This window comes from Trichomonas vaginalis, chromosome IV, assembly GCF_026262505.1.
Source record: "Trichomonas vaginalis G3 chromosome IV, whole genome shotgun sequence".
Classification (NCBI taxonomy): Eukaryota; Parabasalia; order Trichomonadida; family Trichomonadidae; genus Trichomonas; species Trichomonas vaginalis.
The window spans coordinates 7,213,676-7,234,638 of NC_067206.1; the positions used below are offsets into that span (position 1 = coordinate 7,213,676).

The 20,963-nt window shown below is 35.7% G+C and overlaps 13 protein-coding genes and 4 pseudogenes across 17 annotated transcripts, besides 3 other annotated features; 10 read left to right on the top strand and 7 right to left on the bottom strand.

Moving 5' to 3' along the window:
- Positions 1–507: 507 nt before the first annotated feature.
- Positions 508–634: a mobile genetic element.
- Positions 635–1,812: 1,178 nt separating this feature from the next.
- Positions 1,813–5,776: a mobile genetic element.
- Positions 1,965–20,963: part of a mobile genetic element that runs on past the window's edge.
- TVAGG3_0046220 (uncharacterized protein) lies at positions 2,528–3,107 on the bottom strand (the record flags this gene model as incomplete). Its single annotated transcript, XM_051220889.1, has 1 exon — positions 2,528–3,107. A coding segment is annotated over one exon (580 nt), but the record flags the coding sequence as incomplete, so codon positions are not given.
- TVAGG3_0046230 (uncharacterized protein) lies at positions 4,036–4,443 on the top strand (the record flags this gene model as incomplete). The annotated part of the gene is made up of 1 exon (XM_051220890.1): positions 4,036–4,443. The coding sequence occupies one exon, from the start codon at positions 4,036–4,038 to the stop codon at positions 4,441–4,443; it is 408 nt and encodes a 135-aa protein (XP_051105876.1).
- On the top strand, positions 6,422–7,527 carry TVAGG3_0046240 (microtubule-associated protein family; the record flags this gene model as incomplete). The annotated part of the gene is made up of 1 exon (XM_051220891.1): positions 6,422–7,527. A coding segment is annotated over one exon (1,106 nt), but the record flags the coding sequence as incomplete, so codon positions are not given.
- On the top strand, positions 7,819–8,022 carry TVAGG3_0046250 (uncharacterized protein; the record flags this gene model as incomplete). Its single annotated transcript, XM_051220892.1, has 1 exon — positions 7,819–8,022. A coding segment is annotated over one exon (204 nt), but the record flags the coding sequence as incomplete, so codon positions are not given.
- Positions 8,205–8,877, bottom strand: TVAGG3_0046260 (annotated as a pseudogene). The gene has a single exon. A coding segment is annotated over exon 1 (673 nt).
- TVAGG3_0046270 (uncharacterized protein) lies at positions 9,675–10,137 on the top strand (the record flags this gene model as incomplete). Its single annotated transcript, XM_051220893.1, has 1 exon — positions 9,675–10,137. A coding segment is annotated over one exon (463 nt), but the record flags the coding sequence as incomplete, so codon positions are not given.
- Positions 10,365–10,870, bottom strand: TVAGG3_0046280 (annotated as a pseudogene). Its single transcript has one exon. A coding segment is annotated over exon 1 (506 nt).
- Positions 11,775–12,056, top strand: TVAGG3_0046290 (annotated as a pseudogene). Its single transcript has one exon. A coding segment is annotated over exon 1 (282 nt).
- Positions 12,659–13,057, bottom strand: TVAGG3_0046300 (uncharacterized protein; the record flags this gene model as incomplete). The annotated part of the gene is made up of 1 exon (XM_001284315.2): positions 12,659–13,057. One exon carries the CDS (start codon positions 13,055–13,057, stop codon positions 12,659–12,661), a length of 399 nt encoding a protein of 132 aa, XP_001284316.2.
- On the top strand, positions 13,442–13,923 carry TVAGG3_0046310 (uncharacterized protein; the record flags this gene model as incomplete). Its single annotated transcript, XM_051220894.1, has 1 exon — positions 13,442–13,923. A coding segment is annotated over one exon (482 nt), but the record flags the coding sequence as incomplete, so codon positions are not given.
- TVAGG3_0046320 (uncharacterized protein) lies at positions 14,006–14,212 on the bottom strand (the record flags this gene model as incomplete). Its single annotated transcript, XM_051220895.1, has 1 exon — positions 14,006–14,212. The coding sequence occupies one exon, from the start codon at positions 14,210–14,212 to the stop codon at positions 14,006–14,008; it is 207 nt and encodes a 68-aa protein (XP_051105881.1).
- Positions 14,236–14,538, top strand: TVAGG3_0046330 (uncharacterized protein; the record flags this gene model as incomplete). The annotated part of the gene is made up of 1 exon (XM_051220896.1): positions 14,236–14,538. The coding sequence occupies one exon, from the start codon at positions 14,236–14,238 to the stop codon at positions 14,536–14,538; it is 303 nt and encodes a 100-aa protein (XP_051105882.1).
- On the bottom strand, positions 15,860–16,726 carry TVAGG3_0046340 (keratin-associated protein family; the record flags this gene model as incomplete). Its single annotated transcript, XM_051220897.1, has 1 exon — positions 15,860–16,726. A coding segment is annotated over one exon (867 nt), but the record flags the coding sequence as incomplete, so codon positions are not given.
- TVAGG3_0046350 lies at positions 17,464–17,895 on the bottom strand (annotated as a pseudogene). Its single transcript has one exon. A coding segment is annotated over exon 1 (432 nt).
- TVAGG3_0046360 (uncharacterized protein) lies at positions 17,918–18,566 on the top strand (the record flags this gene model as incomplete). The annotated part of the gene is made up of 1 exon (XM_051220898.1): positions 17,918–18,566. A coding segment is annotated over one exon (649 nt), but the record flags the coding sequence as incomplete, so codon positions are not given.
- TVAGG3_0046370 (organellar and viral DNA polymerase type B) lies at positions 18,800–19,374 on the top strand (the record flags this gene model as incomplete). The annotated part of the gene is made up of 1 exon (XM_051220899.1): positions 18,800–19,374. A coding segment is annotated over one exon (575 nt), but the record flags the coding sequence as incomplete, so codon positions are not given.
- Positions 19,637–20,677, top strand: TVAGG3_0046380 (organellar and viral DNA polymerase type B; the record flags this gene model as incomplete). Its single annotated transcript, XM_051220900.1, has 1 exon — positions 19,637–20,677. A coding segment is annotated over one exon (1,041 nt), but the record flags the coding sequence as incomplete, so codon positions are not given.

Sequence of the window (20,963 nt, forward strand, 5' to 3'; positions counted from 1 at the left end):
ATATATTTTTCTTTATCTCCGACAAGAAAAAAGTTCTCTTTTTGAGATATCTTTGGATTATTCAATACACAAAATGAAAAAGGAATCGAATTTGATATATTCACTGATTCAAAATCAATTTCCTTATTGCATGAAATATTGTCACATTTACAATCTTTAGCACTTCATGAATCTAAATTGTCGACATAGATAGTATAGCCATTATGACTATTTTCAAATATACAACATGTTTCAAGAGAAAATTTTCCGCTAAAATAAATTATACCAAATCCTGGAATCGGATTGGAATTATTTATAACATTGCAATTCTTTACGGCAAAGCCTTGAGTTCTGGAATGTCCAACGCAACAAGAAACAATTTGACTGCTTGTAGATAATTTATTATTTTCAAAAAGACAATAGAGTATACTCGATTCCAGATGTCAGAATATATACATAAAAATTTGTATTTGTATTTTTTTATAAACTGCTCGTCAAAAAGCGCTTTTTGATTATCAGTTTATTAATTAAGGGTGCACTTACGCCCCTATGACAGGGCCTTCAATTCAGATGTTTAAGGTTAAATTTCAATGGCGCTTCACGCTAGTTGTCAAAATTTTGAATTAAAGTCGGATGGGCGTAAGTGCAACCTTAATATTTATTTAAAAAAATAAAATGTGAAAGATACTAGTTAGAAATGATTTGTGAAAACGCATCAGCCATATATTTTTCTTTTTCGCCAATAAGAAAAAAGTTCTCTTTTTGAGATATCTTTGGATTGTTTAATACACAGAATGAGAAAGGGATTGAAATAGATATATTTACTGATTCAAAATGAATTTCCTTATTGCATGAAGTATTGTCACATTTACAATTTTTAGCACTAAATGAATCTAACTCAAAGATATAGATTGTATAGCCATTATTAGTGTTTCCAAATATACAACAAGAATCCAATGCAAGGCTTCCTAAAAAAATAATTGTTCCACCTGTAGGATCTGTATTGGTATTATTAATTAGATTGCTATTCATTAAGGCAAATTTAGCTGCCCCGCTGGATCCAATACAACAAGGTGGACCTTGGCTCCATTCTGGTAATGCAATATTATTTTCAAATAGGGAAAAGTTTGTAACACCGAATTCATTATCAGACTGATATCCAACGCATGATATATCACCCGCTCTATTTGAACTGTAATTCATTGAAGTTGATATGATTTCTCCATGCTCTCGGTAATCTGTGTAAGCGCAGTCATCGCATAATGAAACAGATCCTTCAATTGCATAATTTGGAAGTGTTTCTGATGACGGTCTAGTATATGAAAAAGCAAAATTATATCTTGCAATGCAATTAACTGCTATATATCTATGTTGAATGATTGAACTATTTCCAAAAATAATTATTGCAGTTTTTTGAAAATAAGTGCTACCCATGGTGAAAAATTCACAATATGAGTGAAGAAATCTAAACTCTGAGTCAAAAAAATGAAAAGCTCCCTCTGTAAGATAAGAATAATAGCACTTATATAAGTAAATATCCCCATTTGAGGCTGATATAGTTTGATTGTTTTCAGTGGTATACCCATTTCTATAGTTATCATGATAGAACATTTCCCAAACATCCTTGGGAGGAAGATCCTTATGAAAAAAGACCTTTTGAATCAATGTCAAATTTTCTTCATAATTCAAAAAAAGTGGATAACAATTGAATAGAGTCGTCAATGAATCAAAGATTCTTTTATATGTTTATCGGGGGTTTTGACTTAAAAATCTTTTGCATACTCTATTTTTCAGAACTTTTAAGGATCGTAAAAATGTGAATTGCTAAAGATTAGTACAGTATACATTGTGCGTCGCCTGTAGCCTACAGCTACAGTCACCGACACAATGAAAAAAGTGACAGAAAACTGACACCATACGGGCGCGCATATGTACGCATATATGTGTAAAAATAAACGTTCATATGTAAACTAACCTTTATTCACTAGCAGGAGCTTTGTTGTTCGCTTCCATTAAAATGTAAACTTTACGTGTCAAAAAAATTCTGTCACGTAAACTATTTATGTTGAGATTGAGTACCAGACTCTAATATAAGTTCAACCATTATATTAGAGTCTTTAGGAATTTCATATGGTTCTTTTACATAATATTCCTTTTTTTGACCATCAGTTGATTCTTCAACTCTTTTGAATGAAAAAGCGCTTATAAAACTCAAACACGAGTGCATCTTTATAACCAGTGATATCGTAAAATTTTGGTGGCACAAGCTGTTCATTCACATTACATATAAATTGTTTGTTATCATGAGCAATATTACTCAACGTTACTAAAGGCTCAAGGAGAGGATTTATTCTTATCTGATAACCGACAAATTTATATGTTGGTTTGCCCTTTCGCTCAAGGATAAACCTGATATCGCTATAGTATATGAAAAGCTCATCAAAGTACTTATATGTTTTTTTATCTTTATCATTTTCGTCAGTGAAATCTGCTATGGTAAAACTATAATATACATGCATTCGCGAGATATATTTTTTTTCCCATAAGTCTAAAAATTTTGCTTTCGATGGAATTACTTTTTGCGTGAATGTTCTACCATGGTCATCTTCCCAAACAAGCTCTGGTTTTCTTGATGTTGTGTCTGTTTCAGTGGTTTCTAATAACGCAGTGATGAAATCCAACACATCTCCTAGGGACATGTCATATTTATAATTCAAGGCATTTTTTTCTATACTACTGTATGAAGGTAATGTTATGATTGGTGATGTACCTTTTCTTAATACATTCAATTTATTTTCATTTGAATCATAGTAACAATCAACAAATTCTCTACTTGCCTCAGTCATTTTTTCCATAAGACCTTCATTCAACTCCTGTGTAGTCATGTTGGGTTTTATGTAATATCTCATGTCAAACCTTTTTTTCACTGATTTTGATGAATCTGTCATTTCTAATGGAATAGCAAGAAACTCAAAGTCTGGATGCTCAAGACTTATCTTTCTTATCTCAAGAGCTTTTGACGCAGGATATTCAATGAAGTCTCTCGGTAATTTATATGAGACTGTATTACCACTTATCGTGCCATCATTCATAACATGTTCATAGTATAATCCATCATATTTAGACATTTTATATGTAACTAAAAGATGGAGAAAGTTATTAATCAAGTAGATAAGATTCTTCATGATGGAGCACGTAAGAATAGTAAAGAACTAAACAATGCACTCATTATGCCATTTTCTGATGATTATCCATTTTGTACTAATGGTGTTTATTTCTACTGCGGTAAGATGGGTTCAGGTAAGACATATGGTGTTATTCGTCATATAATGATAACAGACCGCTTCACTAATACTCCATATTATGACTCAATAGTTATCTCAGCAACATCAGGAACAATGGATAAAACAGCGAAGACATTTATGAGTCAAGTTAAAGCACCAGTACTGAAAAAGGATGATAAAGAACTTATGCCTTATTTAATGAAGAACGTTAAGATGAAAGCAAAGTATTACGCTATTGTTGAGTTCGTTCAAAGTAAGTTCGAAAAAATTTCAGAGGAGATGGAACACATCTTAACAAAGCATCAACTAAGGAAACCTGATGGAAAGTTTGAGTATAAGAAGATTGCAATATATGTTGTAAAGAAGTTGAACAAATATCCTTTCACAAAGTATCCCAGTAATTCTCTATTAGTGTTAGACGATTATGGTGGTCATGACTTATTGAATGACCCACGTTCACCATTAGCGAACTTCATCACTAAGGTCAGACATTATAACTATACTGTTGTCATCATGTGTCAAACATGGAGACATATATGTTTAAACATTAAGAGACTATGCACTGACTTCGTTATCTTTCAAGGTTATTCTATGAGAGACTTTCAGTCAATGATTGAACAGTCAGGAGCAACAGAAGATTGGGAAGAGTTATGGAACAAATACAAAGAGCTACCAACACCTCGTTCATATATGGAAGTTCATATAGTTGCAGGAAAGACGGACTTTAAAGAAGTTAAGCAACAAAAGATGACATTATTTTAAGAAGAAATAAATGGGTTTTGGCGATTATGTTAAAGCTGGATGGGGTATGGTGAAAAAAAATCCTGGTCTTGTAATAGGTGCTGGATTTAACATTGCTAACAAACTTTTCCCTCAAGTTGGTCAAGTCGGTGGTGTTATCGGTAGTCTTGGTGAAAGAATTGCAAAAACTACATTAGGTGAAGATAATGCATTAACGAAGAATCTTAAAGCATTCAATAAAGCTCTTGGTGGTGACTTCAGTAGAGACAAGCCTGTTGAAACACCTATAGTTCAACCTCAACAAACTATTGACAACAATAAGTATAACGCATACATTGGAGGAGCTATTTGGAACAATCATAAGCCATTAGTTCAGTCAGTACGTGTACTATCAGACATGCCATGGATTAATGCTATTAGTGGCACTATACGCAGATAATATATTTTTATGAGGTTTAAATGAGTGAACAAGAGAGGAAACTCATTGATGAACGAGTTAAGAAATGGGAGAATGAACGTCCGATAATTCGTACCATAATTAGCGATCAAAAGTTCAAGCAGCATACATTTGATTTTTTGCGCGATATATATAATGATCTTGCTTTTGATTACAATGCTAGGCAATACTTTGAGAAAGAATATGTTCAAAAAGGTCGTATTAATTTCCCAATGAGAAGAGAAGGCTTTTTGATTACATCAACATATACAGCACGTGGTAGAGACCCTTTTACAGACGCGGTTCGTAACTTTAAAGCACGTTCTTCTATTAATGATGATCCAGATTTCTACATACCTTATTTTCGTCCACCTTCGCATCCTTTACGAACCAGTGATCCTGGATATGACGCTAAACGAAGATATATAGAGACGAAATTAGCTAAATACAAGGAACCTAAGGATCCAAGGACTGGAGAAGTAAAGGAATCACATGTCAAGATAAATAAGCTTTACAAAGTAGTTGAAGAATTGGAGAAACGATCTAATGAGATTAACGCTGAGAAGAAAAAGGAAGTACCAAATATGAACAAACTAGATAAGATGATTAAGGAATATAGAGGATTGGCGAATACATCGAGCGTTCTAATAAAGGAAGTAGAAAACACGACAAAGCTGCAGAAAATGATTCATGATGAATTACTGTTAGGTGAATTTTCTATAAAACAAAGACAGAGTAACTTAATGGGTGAGGCTTATTATTTGGAGAATTGGTATAATGAGAGGTTAAAACAAATGTCGACTCCAACACCAACTCCTACACCTACTCCTACAGTACCTCCAACTCCATCTCCCACTCCTGAACCAACAGTAGCTCCAACGCCAACTCCTACAGTAGCTCCAACGCCAACTCTGACACCAACTGCTCACGCAGGTCCTCCACCAATGTCGAGTAGTCATGGTATAACATTAAATAAACCAACACCTACACCAAAAATAACTCCTGTATCACATCCTAGTACAACTAACCCAGTATCTGATTCAAATCAAGCGGAAAGATCACAGGTTCTTAAAAGAGCTAATACACCAACTGCTTCCCCTATTAGAACACCAGAGCCAACTCCAAGAATCACAAAGGCGCCAACACCTTCACCGACTGTTGAACCAACTCCAGAACCAACAGTACCTCCAACTCCATCTCCAACTCCATCACCGACACCTACAAAAGCACCTACTCCATCTCCAACTCCGACTAAAGCTCCGACACCGTCTCCAACACCAACTAAAGCTCCAACACCGTCTCCAACTCCAGCTGAACCAACTGATGCAGAATCTATTCAAAATTGGTTAGACGAAAAAAGCGAAAAGAAAAGGCTGCAATTGATGCTGCACTAGATAAAAACACACCACCACAGACACTTGGTGGTTACATGTTAAAGAAAGACAACATTCAAAGACAAGAACGTGCATTGAGTGTTGCCAGAGAACAAGCACAAGAAGAGAAGAAAATAGTTGAAGGAGAAGCTTCAAATAGAGGTGGTCCAGGAACTTACAAAGGATCAAACTATCCAGCAGAGAAAGCCTCGAGTGATAATGTTGTCTCAAGAGCTACTGATTTAGTTACCCATGGTATTCTAACTGGTGCAACAGCTGTTGGTAGTGCTATTGGAACCAGTGTTGACACTGTTGTTGATACTGTAAGAACTGTTACAAATCCTACACCTGAAGATAGGAAGGAAGAATTTCTTACTCTTAATACAAAGGCAAAACCAGGGATATGGATTGGTCGTGGAATTTTAAATGCTGGTAGTGCTATTGGCAATGGTGCTTCAGCGGTAGGGGGATGGCTCGGAAGAACAGCAACATCAACCGCAAATGGAATACTAACAGGTGCCAAATCACTTGGTAATTGGGCTGATGATAAGTATACAAAATATTATGAAGAAAAAGCTCGTAAGGCTAAGGAAGAAGCTGAACGAAAGGCGAAAGAAGAAGCTGAACGTAAAGAACTAGAGGAGCTTAAGAAGAAAGAAAAAGCTCGTAAGGCTAAGGAAGAAGCTGAACGAAAGGCGAAAGAAGAAGCTGAACGTAAAGAACTAGAGGAGCTTAAGAAGAAAGAAAAAGCTCGTAAGGCTAAGGAAGAAGCTGAACGAAAGGCGAAAGAAGAAGCTGAACGTAAAGAACTAGAGGAGCTTAAGAAGAAAGAAAAAGCTCGTAAGGCTAAGGAAGAAGCTGAACGAAAGGCGAAAGAAGAAGCTGAACGTAAAGAACTAGAGGAACTTAAGAAGAAAGAAAAAGCTCGTAAGGCTAAGGAAGAAGCAGATAGAAAGGCGAAAGAAGAAGCAGATAGAAAGGCTAAGGAAGAAGCTGATAGAAAGGCGAAAGCAGCAACACCATCGCCATCTCCATCTCCTTCACCATCAATAGCGGCTCCTGTGAGACAATTTGGTGCATGGGGTGCTGATTTAGTCAAAGATGCTGCACAAGGAATTGGAAAGGAACTGAAGAACACAACATTAGGTACAATAGAGCGTTTTGGTAATCTTACGGATTACACAATTAGATCAGCTGCTAATCTTTTATATAACCAGACTACTGATAACGGTACTGATGAATTGGCTGTAAACGGACTAGCATCAATTAAGAAATCAGCAGAAGATAAATACGATGAATGGAAAAAGAATATTAAGGGTGAATATAATAAGTATGCATATCCTGAAGAACATATGAAGTTAGAGCTTACCAGACTAAGATCAAAATATGGTAATGAAACAACAAATACTACAACGCAAACGACGAAAGCTGACAGAAAGATTGATGACACTCCTACTCCAACTCCTGCAATGGCGAACATCACAACAATTGCTCCAAGAGTTCCAACAGGAGAAGGTATATCAGGAAATGTTTCAACTACTCATAACATTACTGAAGCAGCTAATGTTTCAGCAGTTGAGCAACCTGTTGTTAATGTAACTCAGGAAAACGCTACTGAAACATCAACACCAAGACAGGATGTAAATAATGAACGTCCAGAAGTTAAGGAGGTTGCAAAAGCATACCTGGAGAAAAATACTACACAAGTTCTTGAAGCAGAAAAGCATCTCAATTCAGACAAAACACCATCTCCAACTCCTGAAGCATCAGTTCCTCCAGCAATTGGTGGAAATATACCTTCAGTATCACCATGGCAGAAATTTTATGGATTGTTTAAAGGAGCGAATAAGGTAATGGATGCTGCTGAGAATCTCCAAAAGTTCAAGAATGAAGTCGCAACTGGTGCAAAGGAAATAGAAGAGAATGATAGAGAATTGCTGAATTAGTAAACAACAAGCTGAAGCAACTAAACAAGCAGCAGCTCCTAAACAATCTATATCTAAGTCTCAAAGACAAGGTCCTGACCCAAGTGCTAAAGTCAAACAGAATCCAACACCACCTGCAGCAGAGAAGTCCAAGAAGGACAAGGACAAGAAGAAGGATAAATCAAAGAAGGACAAGGACAAGAAGAAAGATAAGGATAAGAAAAAATCGTCAAAAGATAAAAAACATAAAAATTTATCCAGTAAGAAATGAGTCAAGTCATTAAAGCATCAACTAAACAAAAGTGGTTAACTGAATATATAAAAGATGGTAAGGTTCCTGATGGATATTATGTACATACAATGAAAGACGGACGTGTACAGTTCCGTAAAGTCAAGCAACCTCTCAATGATGAACAGATCAGAAGGAAGATCTCATTGTATGAAACAAAAATAAAGGACTTACAAGCTAAACTCGAAACCCACGATACTTCTCAAGAAAACTAGGCATATCTTTAACATGACCTTCATTAATATTTTTCCTCCAATACTGTACTTCCATTTGTGACAACCTGTTTGGATTACCTTCACGCATACCTCTACCTGTCACTTTTCCTGTATTTTCGTTCTCAAACGTAACATCATACTTTACATCATTACCGACAAGTTCATGACCATCAATACTTTTAACAGCACCGTGTCTTCCTTGATCTAAAGTTTCTCCTTGCTTTAATCCATGCTCTATTTTTGTCCATATCTGATAACGTGGATATCTTGCAACACTTCCATCTTTTGCTCTTAACAAGTATGCACTTGTATCAACTGAATCAACTGTATAATAAGAAGGATCAAGATGTCTTCTTTGTTGGTTACCTTTACCCCATGTTCTTGGTTCAACTATGACTTGAACTTTTTGACCAGGTCTTAAGTTATAAAGGTTATTTTTTCTGACATACTCTTCTTTCAATCTTTGCTTCTTTATATATTCCTCATTATCCTTTTCTGTGAAATCATCAGGCTTTTGTTGTGTGCTTGAATGATATTCAGTGTTGTAGTCATTAATAATTTGTCTCATTGTATCTGCAGTGAAAGGTGGTGTTTTATCACCTTCTTTGAGGTTTAACTTCATATGTAACATAGTTCTAATAGTTCTACAGAACCTATTAATAATACCTAGTATGTTATGATTGTATTTCTGTGTCGTCATGTGCTCAATGTTATGACTGACCAACAGATCTCGAACATTTTGTGTCGTATAAGCTGGGTCTTCATCACTAGTAAGTATTGTAGGCTTCATTTCACCTGTAGCTTGTGAAATGAACTTCTGCATTGCACTTAGAACATTGTTTGAGTTCTTTTCACTCATTGGGAACGCATAACCTTTTCTACTGTTTACATTGATGAACAAAAGAAAATATGGTGGTGTTCCACCAGGATTCTCAAATGTATCGAATTGATAAGCTCCCATATCAGTTGAATATATTGGTAGCATCAAATCCTCTTGTATTAAAGTTTTTTCTTGTTTACCAACAGTCATTTTTTTATTAACGTTAAAGTCTTACAGGCATTGAGTAATCGCTATAACCATCATGGTCTGCGAATTCATGTAATCTTGATGCATCAGGTTCTTTCTTCGTTGGTGCATGAAACCTTGCTTCATCATAAAGGTTCATATAATGGTTTGTCACGTTTGGGGTAGACCCAATTTTTGCATATTGAGGATATGAGTAATGATACACTAAGTTGAACCCATTACTACCATCATCAACATATATCTTTGGTGGAGGTTGTCTTATTAAATTCCTTCCTCTTGGGGCTTTGAGTTGGACGATCTGATCTAGATCATTGTAAACAACTCCTGTTGCAGTATATTCTGTGTTGTTCTCTGGGTTAATGTTCGTCATTTATATGAGAATAAAACAATTTTTACTCATAACAAATGAGATCGAAGTCAATTCTTTATGGTGCAGCTAATCTTCCAATTGAACCAACAAGCAATGTTGATTCAAGAACAACTAATAACATTGTGATAAAGAACTATCCATCTGGTACAGTAAGTGATGCTCCAACAGAGATAAAAAAAGAGGAAACAACTACGAACTCAGAAGCACCAATGTATCCTCCTCCTTTAAGTCCATTAACTTCCAACCTGACCTCATCGAGATCTGTGGAGACTTCATCGAGGATTGGTGTAGAAGAGTATTTACTTAGTATATACCAGAAGATACTTCTAGACCAAGACAAAGAGCTCTTTTCTAACTTAGTGAGCAAAGATCAGATCTTACTACCTAAGCCAGACTTGGAAGAAGTTGTTCACAGAATGACTGGGTTCAAGTGTGAAATAGACCTACTGGACCCAGACATCACATGTTGTGGTATTCCACCACCTTTCTCAAAAATAGCTCAGATCAGAATCATTGATGAGAACAATATTGCTCAAGAGTTTAAGTATGCATATAATGCACAATATACTGAGTTAATAAGTAGGTATAATTTATGTCTTAAGTATGTTATTGTTTAACCAAAAAATTTTTTATCTAATGTTAAATATGGTTGTTCAAACAAGAACAAAAGCACAAATGTTTCAAGACTTACTCAATAAAACTTATTGTTTACTCAAGTAATTATTTTAGAACGTTTCGACGTACTCCTTGATCTTATCAAGAGCTTCGAGCATCCGCTTCTTTGCATTGTACTTGGCGAGGATGGCTTGCTCAATGGTGAGCTCGAAGGCTTCTTTACCGATCGGACGGTGATCGCGAAGATCTTTGAGTGCATCAAGAGCTGCAGTGTACTCTGATGGTAAATGGGAGCCATCTAGTAATGGGTACAAAATGAGCATGTATTCCTGCAGTAAGTTCTCCTGTTTCAAGCGGGACTTGAACTCTTCGCGGAGATCTTGAAGCTTTTGGAGCTTCTCAGTGGCTTGAAGGTATTCAATGATGACCTTCTCTTGTCCTCAAGTGCTTGTGGGAGGAAGTGGACATAAGCTGTTGACTTCATCAAAAATGAAGTGGTCATGACACTTTTTAAGTTAATGTCCGAGCCATACAGTGATGTCGAAGCAGCACATGAACCAAAGAAGAAGTCTTGCTGGGAAAAGACAAAGATTGTTGGTAACGCAATCCTAGCCATTTGTGTTGTTTTGAACTTGATCGTACTTCTGATCTTGTTCTACAAACTCAACAGAGGTTATTGTCTCAAGTAAACACTTATTTTTATTACCATATAAATGATTTTTACCAAACCTCCTTTACCTTTCATAGGTAATAAGTCGAAGATCAGGAAAGATCTTATCGACATACTCAAAGACATCAAAGGGGATTATGTCTTCGTTGACCTCTTTGGTGGTTCTCTCTATATCTCTCATCTGTTGCATATTATGTTCCCAAAAGCAACGATCATAGCTAACGACTATGATAACTACGTTGATAGACTGAAACACATTCATGACACGAATGAAATACTTAAGGAACTTAAGGAGAGAATAAATGTTAAGCCAGATGAGAAAATTCCTACTGATCAGAAAGAGATCGTCAGAGAAGTTATAAGTAAAGCTCCATACATAGACTGGGATACATTATGTTCACGTCTTCTCTATTCTGGAGCATACAAATACTATGATCTTGACACATTAATGAAGAAAGTGTTATACCTCAGATATACTAACTTATTTGTGAAAACATAGATGACTATCTTGAAGGTTTAACTATTGTTCATAAAGATTGGAGAATACTCTTCAATGAGTATAAAGATCTTCCCAATGTTTTCTTTATATGTGATCCTCCATACTTCCATACTTATTCTATACAGTATGGAGATGAATGGACTCTTAAAGATACTGTAGAAACCTTTGATGTCCTTAATTATCCATCTATTTACTTCAGTAGTGATAAATCTTATACAGAAGAACTTTTAGAGATATTGACAAAAAGATATGGAGAGAAGTTTTCTATGAGAAAGCATGTTATAGATAGAGGTTTAATTAATCCTAACACTCAGAAAAATAATGAAGTAATATATGTCACTTTTTCTGTTAATGGAGAAGAGAAAGATCAAGAAGATAATAGTTGATGAGGGAACTGAAGAAGCGACGACATTCATCTTTGACGACGGAAAGCTCACATTCGTTGTCGATAAAAATGGACAACACTTACACAAAAGAAAGACCAAGAAAATTTTTAGATCTCCCAAAAGCTAGGAAACCAAAGGAACCATTTCCAGTACCAAGTCCAAGAACCAGAGAGACTTTTGTACCAAAACCTGTGGTTGACAAATATGATCCAGATCAGTTCTTCCAAAAATACCAAAGTTAGAATAAAAACTCCTTTATTTCTTTAGTATATATAATAAGTCTATTAGTAAGCTCTGTTCTCGTTCTGTTCTGGTGTTTTGACGTCTTTTCATGGTCTCACATAATAAGATCATGAACTTTTTCTTGAGATACTCGAAGAGCTGAGGTAAGTTATCATCATTCTGGTATGTAGGAAGCATCCCTGCTATCGTAAGTGTTGTATCAATAAGGATTGGACTTATATCGGAAAAGTCGAGATCTGGAGTAGAATAAGAAGGTAAGTCTCTTACATGTAGGTAGTCATTATATGCTTTACGCATGAGACTGAGTTTCTGGAGCACAACTATGAGACTTTGGTTCTGACGTTCAAGTTTGCTTAAAGTTCTCTCCAAGCTTCTGTAATAAACGTCAACCTCTGTAAGAGCAGATATTTTTGCATTGATCTCGGAGATCTTTTCTTGAACTTCACCAAGTTTGACCTTAACTGACGTTTGAGCTCCCATCATGTTTTCATCAAGGTCATTCTCTATGTCATCAATGATATCTTCCCATGAAGTCATGTTTTCATCATTGATCTTAACGTGAACACTCATGAAAAAAATGTCATGTAAAGTATAAATGTCAGATTTTTACTCTTGAGCTTCTTCTCTCTGGATTGACTCGTCTGTAGGGCTTAATGTGCCATCACGTTCGACCAGAAGGTTCTGCTCAGGTCTGTCAAGGAGCTGTCTGTAGGTCGTGAAGGTTTCAACGAGTCCTTGGTAAGGAGTTTGGAGATCAACATCGACCCATGGGTGTTTGCGTAAGAAAGCAGCAAGGCTTTCACGCTTGGAGTCAATGACATCTTTCTTATTGGTTAATCCTTCTTCAAAGCTTAGGATTACTCCTGCAGTTGATTCAAGTCTTTGGATCTGGCGTCTGGAAACCTTGGTGAGTTGTCTTATCCTCTCGTTTCCAAATACATGCAGGAGATATGCAGAAATTACTTCATTAAGTTCGATTAAACAAATTGGATGAAGATCAGTCATGGCTTTTGTAAAGCAATCTTTTGTAAAGCTGTCTTTTGTAAAGCAGACTTTTGTAAAGCAATCTTTTGTAAAGCAATCTTTTGTAAAGCAGACTTTTGTAAAGCAATCTTTTGTCAAGACGTCTTTTGTAAAGCAGACTTTTGTAAAGCAATCTTTTGTCAAGACGTCTTTTGTAAAGCAAAAGTATTCAATTTTGTGAGAAAATGCTTTTGTAAAGCAGTCTTTTGTAAAGCTGTCTTTTGTCAAGACGTCTTTTGTAAAGCTGTCTTTTGTAAAGCAGTCTTTTGTAAAGCTGTCTTTTGTAAAGCTGTCTTTTGTAAAGCTGTCTTTTGTAAAGCTGTCTTTTGTAAAGCAGTCTTTTGTAAAGACATAACCGACGACCGAATGTCCCAAGATGGTACAACACCAGCTCCAGCATCACCAACACTAGATATGATGGCAATGATGATGCAGATGATGCAACAGCAAACCCAGCTTATACAGCAAATGCAGGAAAAGAAAACTTTCAATAAACCTGCAAAGAACTCACAAGATCTTGAAGCTGGACTCAATGCTCTCAGGAACGACTACAAGAGAGAGCAGATGACGTTTAGGAAGAAGGGTGATGAAGATTATGAGAATGATCCGATCGAGGAAGACGAGATCAAGTCCACTGCATCCACAAAGACCCTCCAGGATGAAAGAGATGATGAGGGATTCCTTACCAAGTCTCAAAGACTCTTTGTCCTTGAGTTCTTCACGATCTCTGCCTTGAGATCTATGAGGAATTGGAAGGGTCGCGTTCCAAGTGGCTCAAACAAGCGCGAACTACTCATGACCGCAGTACCGCTCACTAAGACAAAAGTCCAGCTCATGGACTTTATCCTTTCCGCTTGTCCCGACGAGATCTAAGATCTGATCAGAGTAAAAACTTACATTTATGAGCTAAGCTCAGTAATAATTAGTTGTTTATTCTTTCTTCTCATACTTCTGTGCAAGGTTTCCACGGAAGAACTCAAGCAACATTTGGATCTTTCCAAGCTTTCGACCTTCTTTTTCGAGGTCATCCTGGTAAGTTCGGAATGCGTCAACGTGTGAGCTCGCATAGAATGCAGCAACAACAACCTCTTCTGCACCTTCTTTGCTGTCAAGTGGCATGAACTCGAATCCTTCCATTCGACCAAATAAAAGTGACAAAAATGTCAATGAGACCCACTCGTTGCATAGATGCTAAACCTGGTCCGAAGATGCAAAAGTTCTTCTTAACACTCATGTCTGACCATAGGGAGTACGGTCATGAAGAGGTCATACAGATCTTCGATCAGTGTGTACCAAAACCTGAGAATCCAGACGAACTCTTCATGAAAATTTACTTGCTTCAATGGAGAGATGAGAGAACAGATATGAAACTCAGACCAATACCAATCTTTCTAGGTTTCTGCAATTACCTAGAACAAGCATACCAGATTAAAGGGTCTGACACCATCTTCCTCCAAAAATAAACTTTATCGTTTATAATGCATCAGGATCTACATCTATTTCTTCTGCTTCATCCTCAATGTCGATCTCTTCGACAGGTTTGATAGCAGCTTTGAGTAAGTTCTTACCCATTGTCTTAAGTTCAACTGGGTTATATTCTTTGTCTTTACTCTTTGTTGATTTCGTGAGATCTACATATAAACAATAACTTTTAGTCTTGTCAAGGTTTATTCTCGCTGAGAAATGGTCAGGAATGTTTATAGCTATCTTTTCAAACTTGAGTAAATTAGCTAAACCTTCATTTGTGTATTTCTGCTTATCGACAAAGATCATGATCGGACTTGCACTATAACCATACTTTCCTTGACATAATGTTTGTGGTAAGCATATAAGTAGTCTCTTTGCTGTTTTATTTTGCTTCTTCACTTCATCTACAAACTGTTGGATCTTAAAGAACTTTATATGATGTTCAGACATCTTTATATACCCGATAAAAAGTTCAGATAAAAAAATAATTAGCTATATTTTTATTAGTGCATAAATGAGTCTTTCTTTGAGATTTTCTGATGAAGATCTAACTTTGGTAAGATCTTTAAAAGATGATGAAAACATTCTTTCTGTCATTGATGAAGAAAAGAAATACTTCAGTAATGATGTAAAAATAGAGCTACTCATTCATACTGAGAAACAGTTTGTGATCGTGATCTTGAGTTAACCAACTCGTATCCAAGCGTGCATTGTTATATAAGGAGGCATATAATCTTTTCCATTACCTGCTGGGTCTGTAATGCCAGCTACAACATGTGTATGATTTCCTGCAGTTCCACAGAAAATACCTGTGCTTGAATCTACTGGGTCACTTGAAATATCATATCTATGCATTCCCTGTCTATCCGAACCTGCTGCAAGATTTGTATAACCTCTTTTTGTCATTGAATGTGAATGGTTTCCTTCCACAGATGTTCTTCCACTGAACCTATGCATATGTGAAGGAAGGTTTTCAATACCTATTTTCTTTGAACCTCCCATCTTCATTGACTGCGTATTAGTGTAGAATGGAAAACTGTCAACTATTTCATACCATCTACCACCAAATAAAGTGTTTGGATTTATTGGATTCATAGACGTATAAACAGCTCCTATAGGATATATTAAATCATATATGCTCATAGCTCTATAAACATATTCTAAAGAACTTATGTCATTAAATACCATTTGGAATGTATCTCCCGGATGAAATGTTGCATTTGTTCCACTTTTATAATGTAATGTTAGTTCAATAGAATTATCCAAGAAAAATTCAAAAGTATCTGGTTGAAGACCTCTAACAAATTCAAATGGAGTTGCTGGTTCACCATTTATAATTTCTGTTGTAAATGTCATTTTATCTGGTTTCCAAAATTTCTTTGTTAGTTCTGCATCCACATAAGTTTTGTCAGCTTTCTTATCTAACATTGTTGGTAGCTCATGTGTTTCAAAGTTTCTGACATGACCTTCAATGTTCGTACATTTACTATCTAAACTATTAAGTGTATCTCTTACACTAGTGCTTGGATCTTCTTGTGGAGCACTTGAACCTAAAGTATAGTTCAAGATAATGTCATCAGCTCTTATTTTCTTGATTTGAACTGGTTGGTCATTATCAGCTCCTATTTTATTGATTATAACAGGTTTGTCTTCTCTTGAACGAATTGATTTAACTGTCAAAGGTTCAGTGAACTCATTATTTTTCAAAGGAATCAATGTTGTATTGATGTTTTCACCATTAATATATACTTCTTTTGCATCAATACCAGATGGGAATGAAACTCTTTCATTAACTTTAACTGTTGTACCATCACCTGGGTACATATCTTTCTCTGGACCTTTGATTGTCTTAAGTATGACAGACTGTGATAAAGTATATTCTTTAGATGCAACTTTACGTATCTCTTCGTCAACATAACTTTTGTCAGCTTTGTCTGCAATCTTAAGTGCAGTTCTTCCTCCATTATTTTTGTTCTCCTCAACTTTCTTCGCTAATTCAGCAAGAATGAGATAAAGATAATCAGTAAGGTCATCAGTACCAGACATATTAATATTATTGTTCTTTCTTGATGTATTAGCAACTTTCACTAAGGTCACAAAATCAGGGTACAAAGTACTTAACGTAGAAATGATTGTTTTTGGTCCAGGATCTTTCTCTTCTTCATCATTAGCATCACGTGGCATTGGAATTGGTTCCAAAGGTCCAGTCACATCAAAACTCTCAAGTTCCATATAACCTTCATTTCTGAATCTTTCTATATGAGTTATCTTCTGGAAACTTGTTTTAGTCTTTTCAACTAAATTTTTTATTCCATCCACAAAACCTCCTTTATGATTTGGACCAAGATTACCCAGAGTGTCAAGAACAGTATCTATACCTTCTTGACTTTCAACAAAAGCCCAAAGAGCATTTATTTGACTCTGGAGTGATATCCATGAGGCTGCAGTAGCACCGGCGTTTGCTATGGCAAAGATGAATGATAAAGGGTTGAACTTAAGACCAGATTCTTTATCTTTGACAATTTCAACGAAGTCATTGATATTTTTCTTCAAGTATTCCTTAGTCAGAAGAACTCCATCGCCAGCTATACCAGTTGCTTTTGTCTTTCCTTTAACATCAAATGTGATTGGTTTCTTCAATAAAATAACTTCTGGTGTTGTACTGATGCTATCATTAGTGGAGAAAAATTCTCCGACATGACTTGCTAAGTATTCTTTCGTCAATAATGTTCCATCACCAACAATACCAGTTGCTTTTGGACCATCTTCTGTGAATGTCAATGGTTTCTTTAACATAACTTTATCTAAGTATATTGCAATACCACTATTTTGTACTTGTTCATGACCTAATATATAAGCAAATGCTGCGTTTAAAGCATTATACAATGTATCTTCTTTAAATGTTAATTGACTGTTTTCAATCATTGGTATATTGAACAGTGTAGACCTTGGTCAAAATAACTCCATGGTCAATCGATAATAACCGTTTAACATGATATATTTATAGTCTCTAATGCTTCATTAATATTTACCTCACGAGTTTCTTGCAAACCATTACTCGCCATACATGAAAACATATAATCTCTATCAGTTGTGAAGAATGGAGCATCTAAGTAATTATTCTCTACTTTTGTCACACGATTCTGTAACGCTTGAAGGTATTGATTTAAGTCTGTTTCAACAATTGTACCATCTGGTTGCTCGATAGGTAATATACCAGGACCGATGGTAATGTCTTCATCAGCACCTTCTTTATGTATGACTAAAGCATTATCAGTAATTCTGAGAGTATATTCTTTATATTGAAGTACGCTAGACTTATAACATTCATATGCATATGGAACAACACTCATTCTTTTACTACATATAAAAATGATGTATTATCTACAATCGACTGATCCTAATAACTACGGGACAATACAGTTTCAAGCAGATCCTAACATGGGGCATCCAAGTAAGATAAAGATGAGAGTAAAAAGTGTCAGTACTATGGCGAACTTTATTGTTTGTGACGAAACAGATTATTTTGTCTTACAGTTAGACGAAGATGGAGAAGAAAAGGTGTGTACATTTAAGTCAGCTCTTTCATTTGATATGGATACTATTGTATCAAAACTACAAGAGATTGTAACAAAACAGTTTGATTATTATAACAAGAAAAAAGGTCAACATAATGTAACAGTTTCACTGAGTGCTACGAATCAACTTATATTTACGTCACAGGACAAAGGACATAAAGTCTATTTAAAAGATGCTTCACATAGAGCAAATCTTATTTTAGGTGCATATGGAATAGAACTACCTATTGTACATAATTATTATCTACAAATGCCAAAACCACCTATGCTCAACTTCGGGTATCAGTTATACCTTCGTTCATCAATGTCTGTCATCTCTGGGTTCAATAATATTGACCAAGTTGATGATCGAAGAAAGATCATGTACAGATCTACATGTTATAACATCAATGAGTTCTGGATATCTGGTAAACCACTTATATGTAAGGAATCCTCACCATGGATAGATGCATTTCCATGGGAACTAACTAATGTTACGTTTACCTTAGTTGACTTCCAAGATCAGCCTGTTCGATTATTGTCACCAATGTTTATGGTGATAGAGATTAAACCAGATAAGCCAGAAGTTAGAGAAACCAATGATGTCAGTGATGATGATACAGAATCTTCGTACGATTATGATTACGATGACGATTAAAAAAAAAAACGTATATTTTTTTATCGGTTATAAAAGACCAACATGCTCAATGCTATAAAAGGATTAGTTAATAACCTTTCACCAGAAGATAAGAAAGGTATGCTTGATATGTTTGGGATCAAAATGCCTAAGAAAGCTAAAGACATTACCAATAAATTAGCTCTGGCAATTAAGAATCAAGGAGGTACAGGAAGTGTAGCAGATATTTTCAAGAATGCTAAGAGCTTCTATGATGACTACAATGGTATCATGAATGTTCCAGCTTCAAATTCCCCAGTTGCTTTAGATCACGATCAGAGATCTCATAATAGAGCGTTAATGGAGATGCAACCAATATACTCAGACCCTCCACCAAAGATTGATGAGAGCGAATTAGCATACAAAGAAATACAGAATGCCTTTTACGTTGTTAAGAACATTAATGGTCAAAAACTTCCTGATGAGAAATGGTTAGACCCAATAACTAAAGCAGGAGAAAGATTCATTATGTTTAACATTGACCAATACAGTCCAAGAGGAAAAGATTACTTCAACAAGATGTTTCCAAGAGTTATGGCAAAGTTCATTGGACAGATAGACCTTTTCAAACAGAAGTGGACATTCTATTACGACTTTGATGAGAAGAGAAACATTTTGCGTCATTTGAACATCAATACAATGGGATCATTAGTTCATCAGTTACTTAATGAAGCTCCAATAGCAGAAGTACAAGAATTAGCATCTAAAGTCCTTGAATCAAACTATGACTTCTTCCTTTGTAGTATTCCTTCGTTAAGGAAGATCGAGATCTTTGACTATACAGCTTATTCAGATGTTGATGCTTCTGCTTTGAGAAAAGGAACGTACACACCATATAAACTCACAGCTGAAGAACAAGTTATGTTAGATACGATGAGAGCAGCAGGTCAAGAAAAGATCGCACTCAAGATCATCAAACAAAACCATTCAAAGAAGAGAAACAGGTCACGTAATGGTCAGCTTTGGACATGGACATGCAAATTACCTATTAACTTAGAGAGGTATCAGATCTTCAACGAACTTAATGCAGAGACAGCAAAGAAGATGATGAAAGATTCATGTTTCATCTACGCTTGTATTCAAGCTGGTGTTGACGAAGCAACAATTAATCATATGAGGGAAATCATTCGTGTCAAAGATTTTCCAATGTCAAAGATTAAGGTTATTGCCAAAGAAACAGGAATAAGGTTCCATGTCATCAAATACAACGAGAAGTATTCAAATCATTCATATACTTATGAACCAGATGAAGAACCAAAGATGACAGTAGAACTTTTATTAATGTATGACCACTACATGTTGAACGAAAAGCTTCCAATAAGTTCAATGTTCATCAAGAACTATGAAGATGTTTGTAAGTTGTGCAAGGATTGGACTTTAGAGAAGAAGATGTTAGTTAACAGAAGATATGAAACAAGGTATGCAATTAACTCAAAGTTAGTTACACCACTTGCAAAAGTCATTGAACTCTTGTTTGCTAACAATTATTTCGAACCAATTAGAACAGGAGAACTTTGCACATACTTCACAACGATGTATAATGAGAACCTTGAAGAAATGATTGACCTCACATACAATGAGCGTTATTGCGCAAGGATGAAGAAAGATTGGAGTTCAGAGACGAAGAAAGACATGAAGTTCCCAAGAGAACATGTTTTCTTTGCTGACTTCGAAGCATCAACTGATGGAAACATTCACAAAGCATACAACATTTGTTTCATGGAAGATGACGATGATGGTTATACATCAATTTGGGGAAGTGACTGTGCGTCAAAATTCCTCGAAGCTTTACCAGATAAGAGTTTAGTTTATTTCCACAACTTATCGTACGATGTCACTTTTCTCATGTCTCAGTTAGAAGAGATTACAGGAACTCCAATCATCAAAGGTTCACAAACGATGCAGATACAAGGAAAGTACAAAGGAAAACTTCTCTGCTTCAAAGACTCTTATGCAATCATCTCAACTAAGTTGGAAAGATTCCCTGAAATGTTTCACCTCACTAGTGGTGAAAAAGAAGTTTTCCCATATAATTACTACACGGAAGAGTTAGTTAATACAACTAAAGTTGGTAACATCGATGATGCCATGAATCATGTCAAAGATATTGAAGCTTTTAATGAGAACATTGAGAAGATTGAAGATTGCAAGATTGATGATGAACACTTTGACATGGAAGTTTATTCGT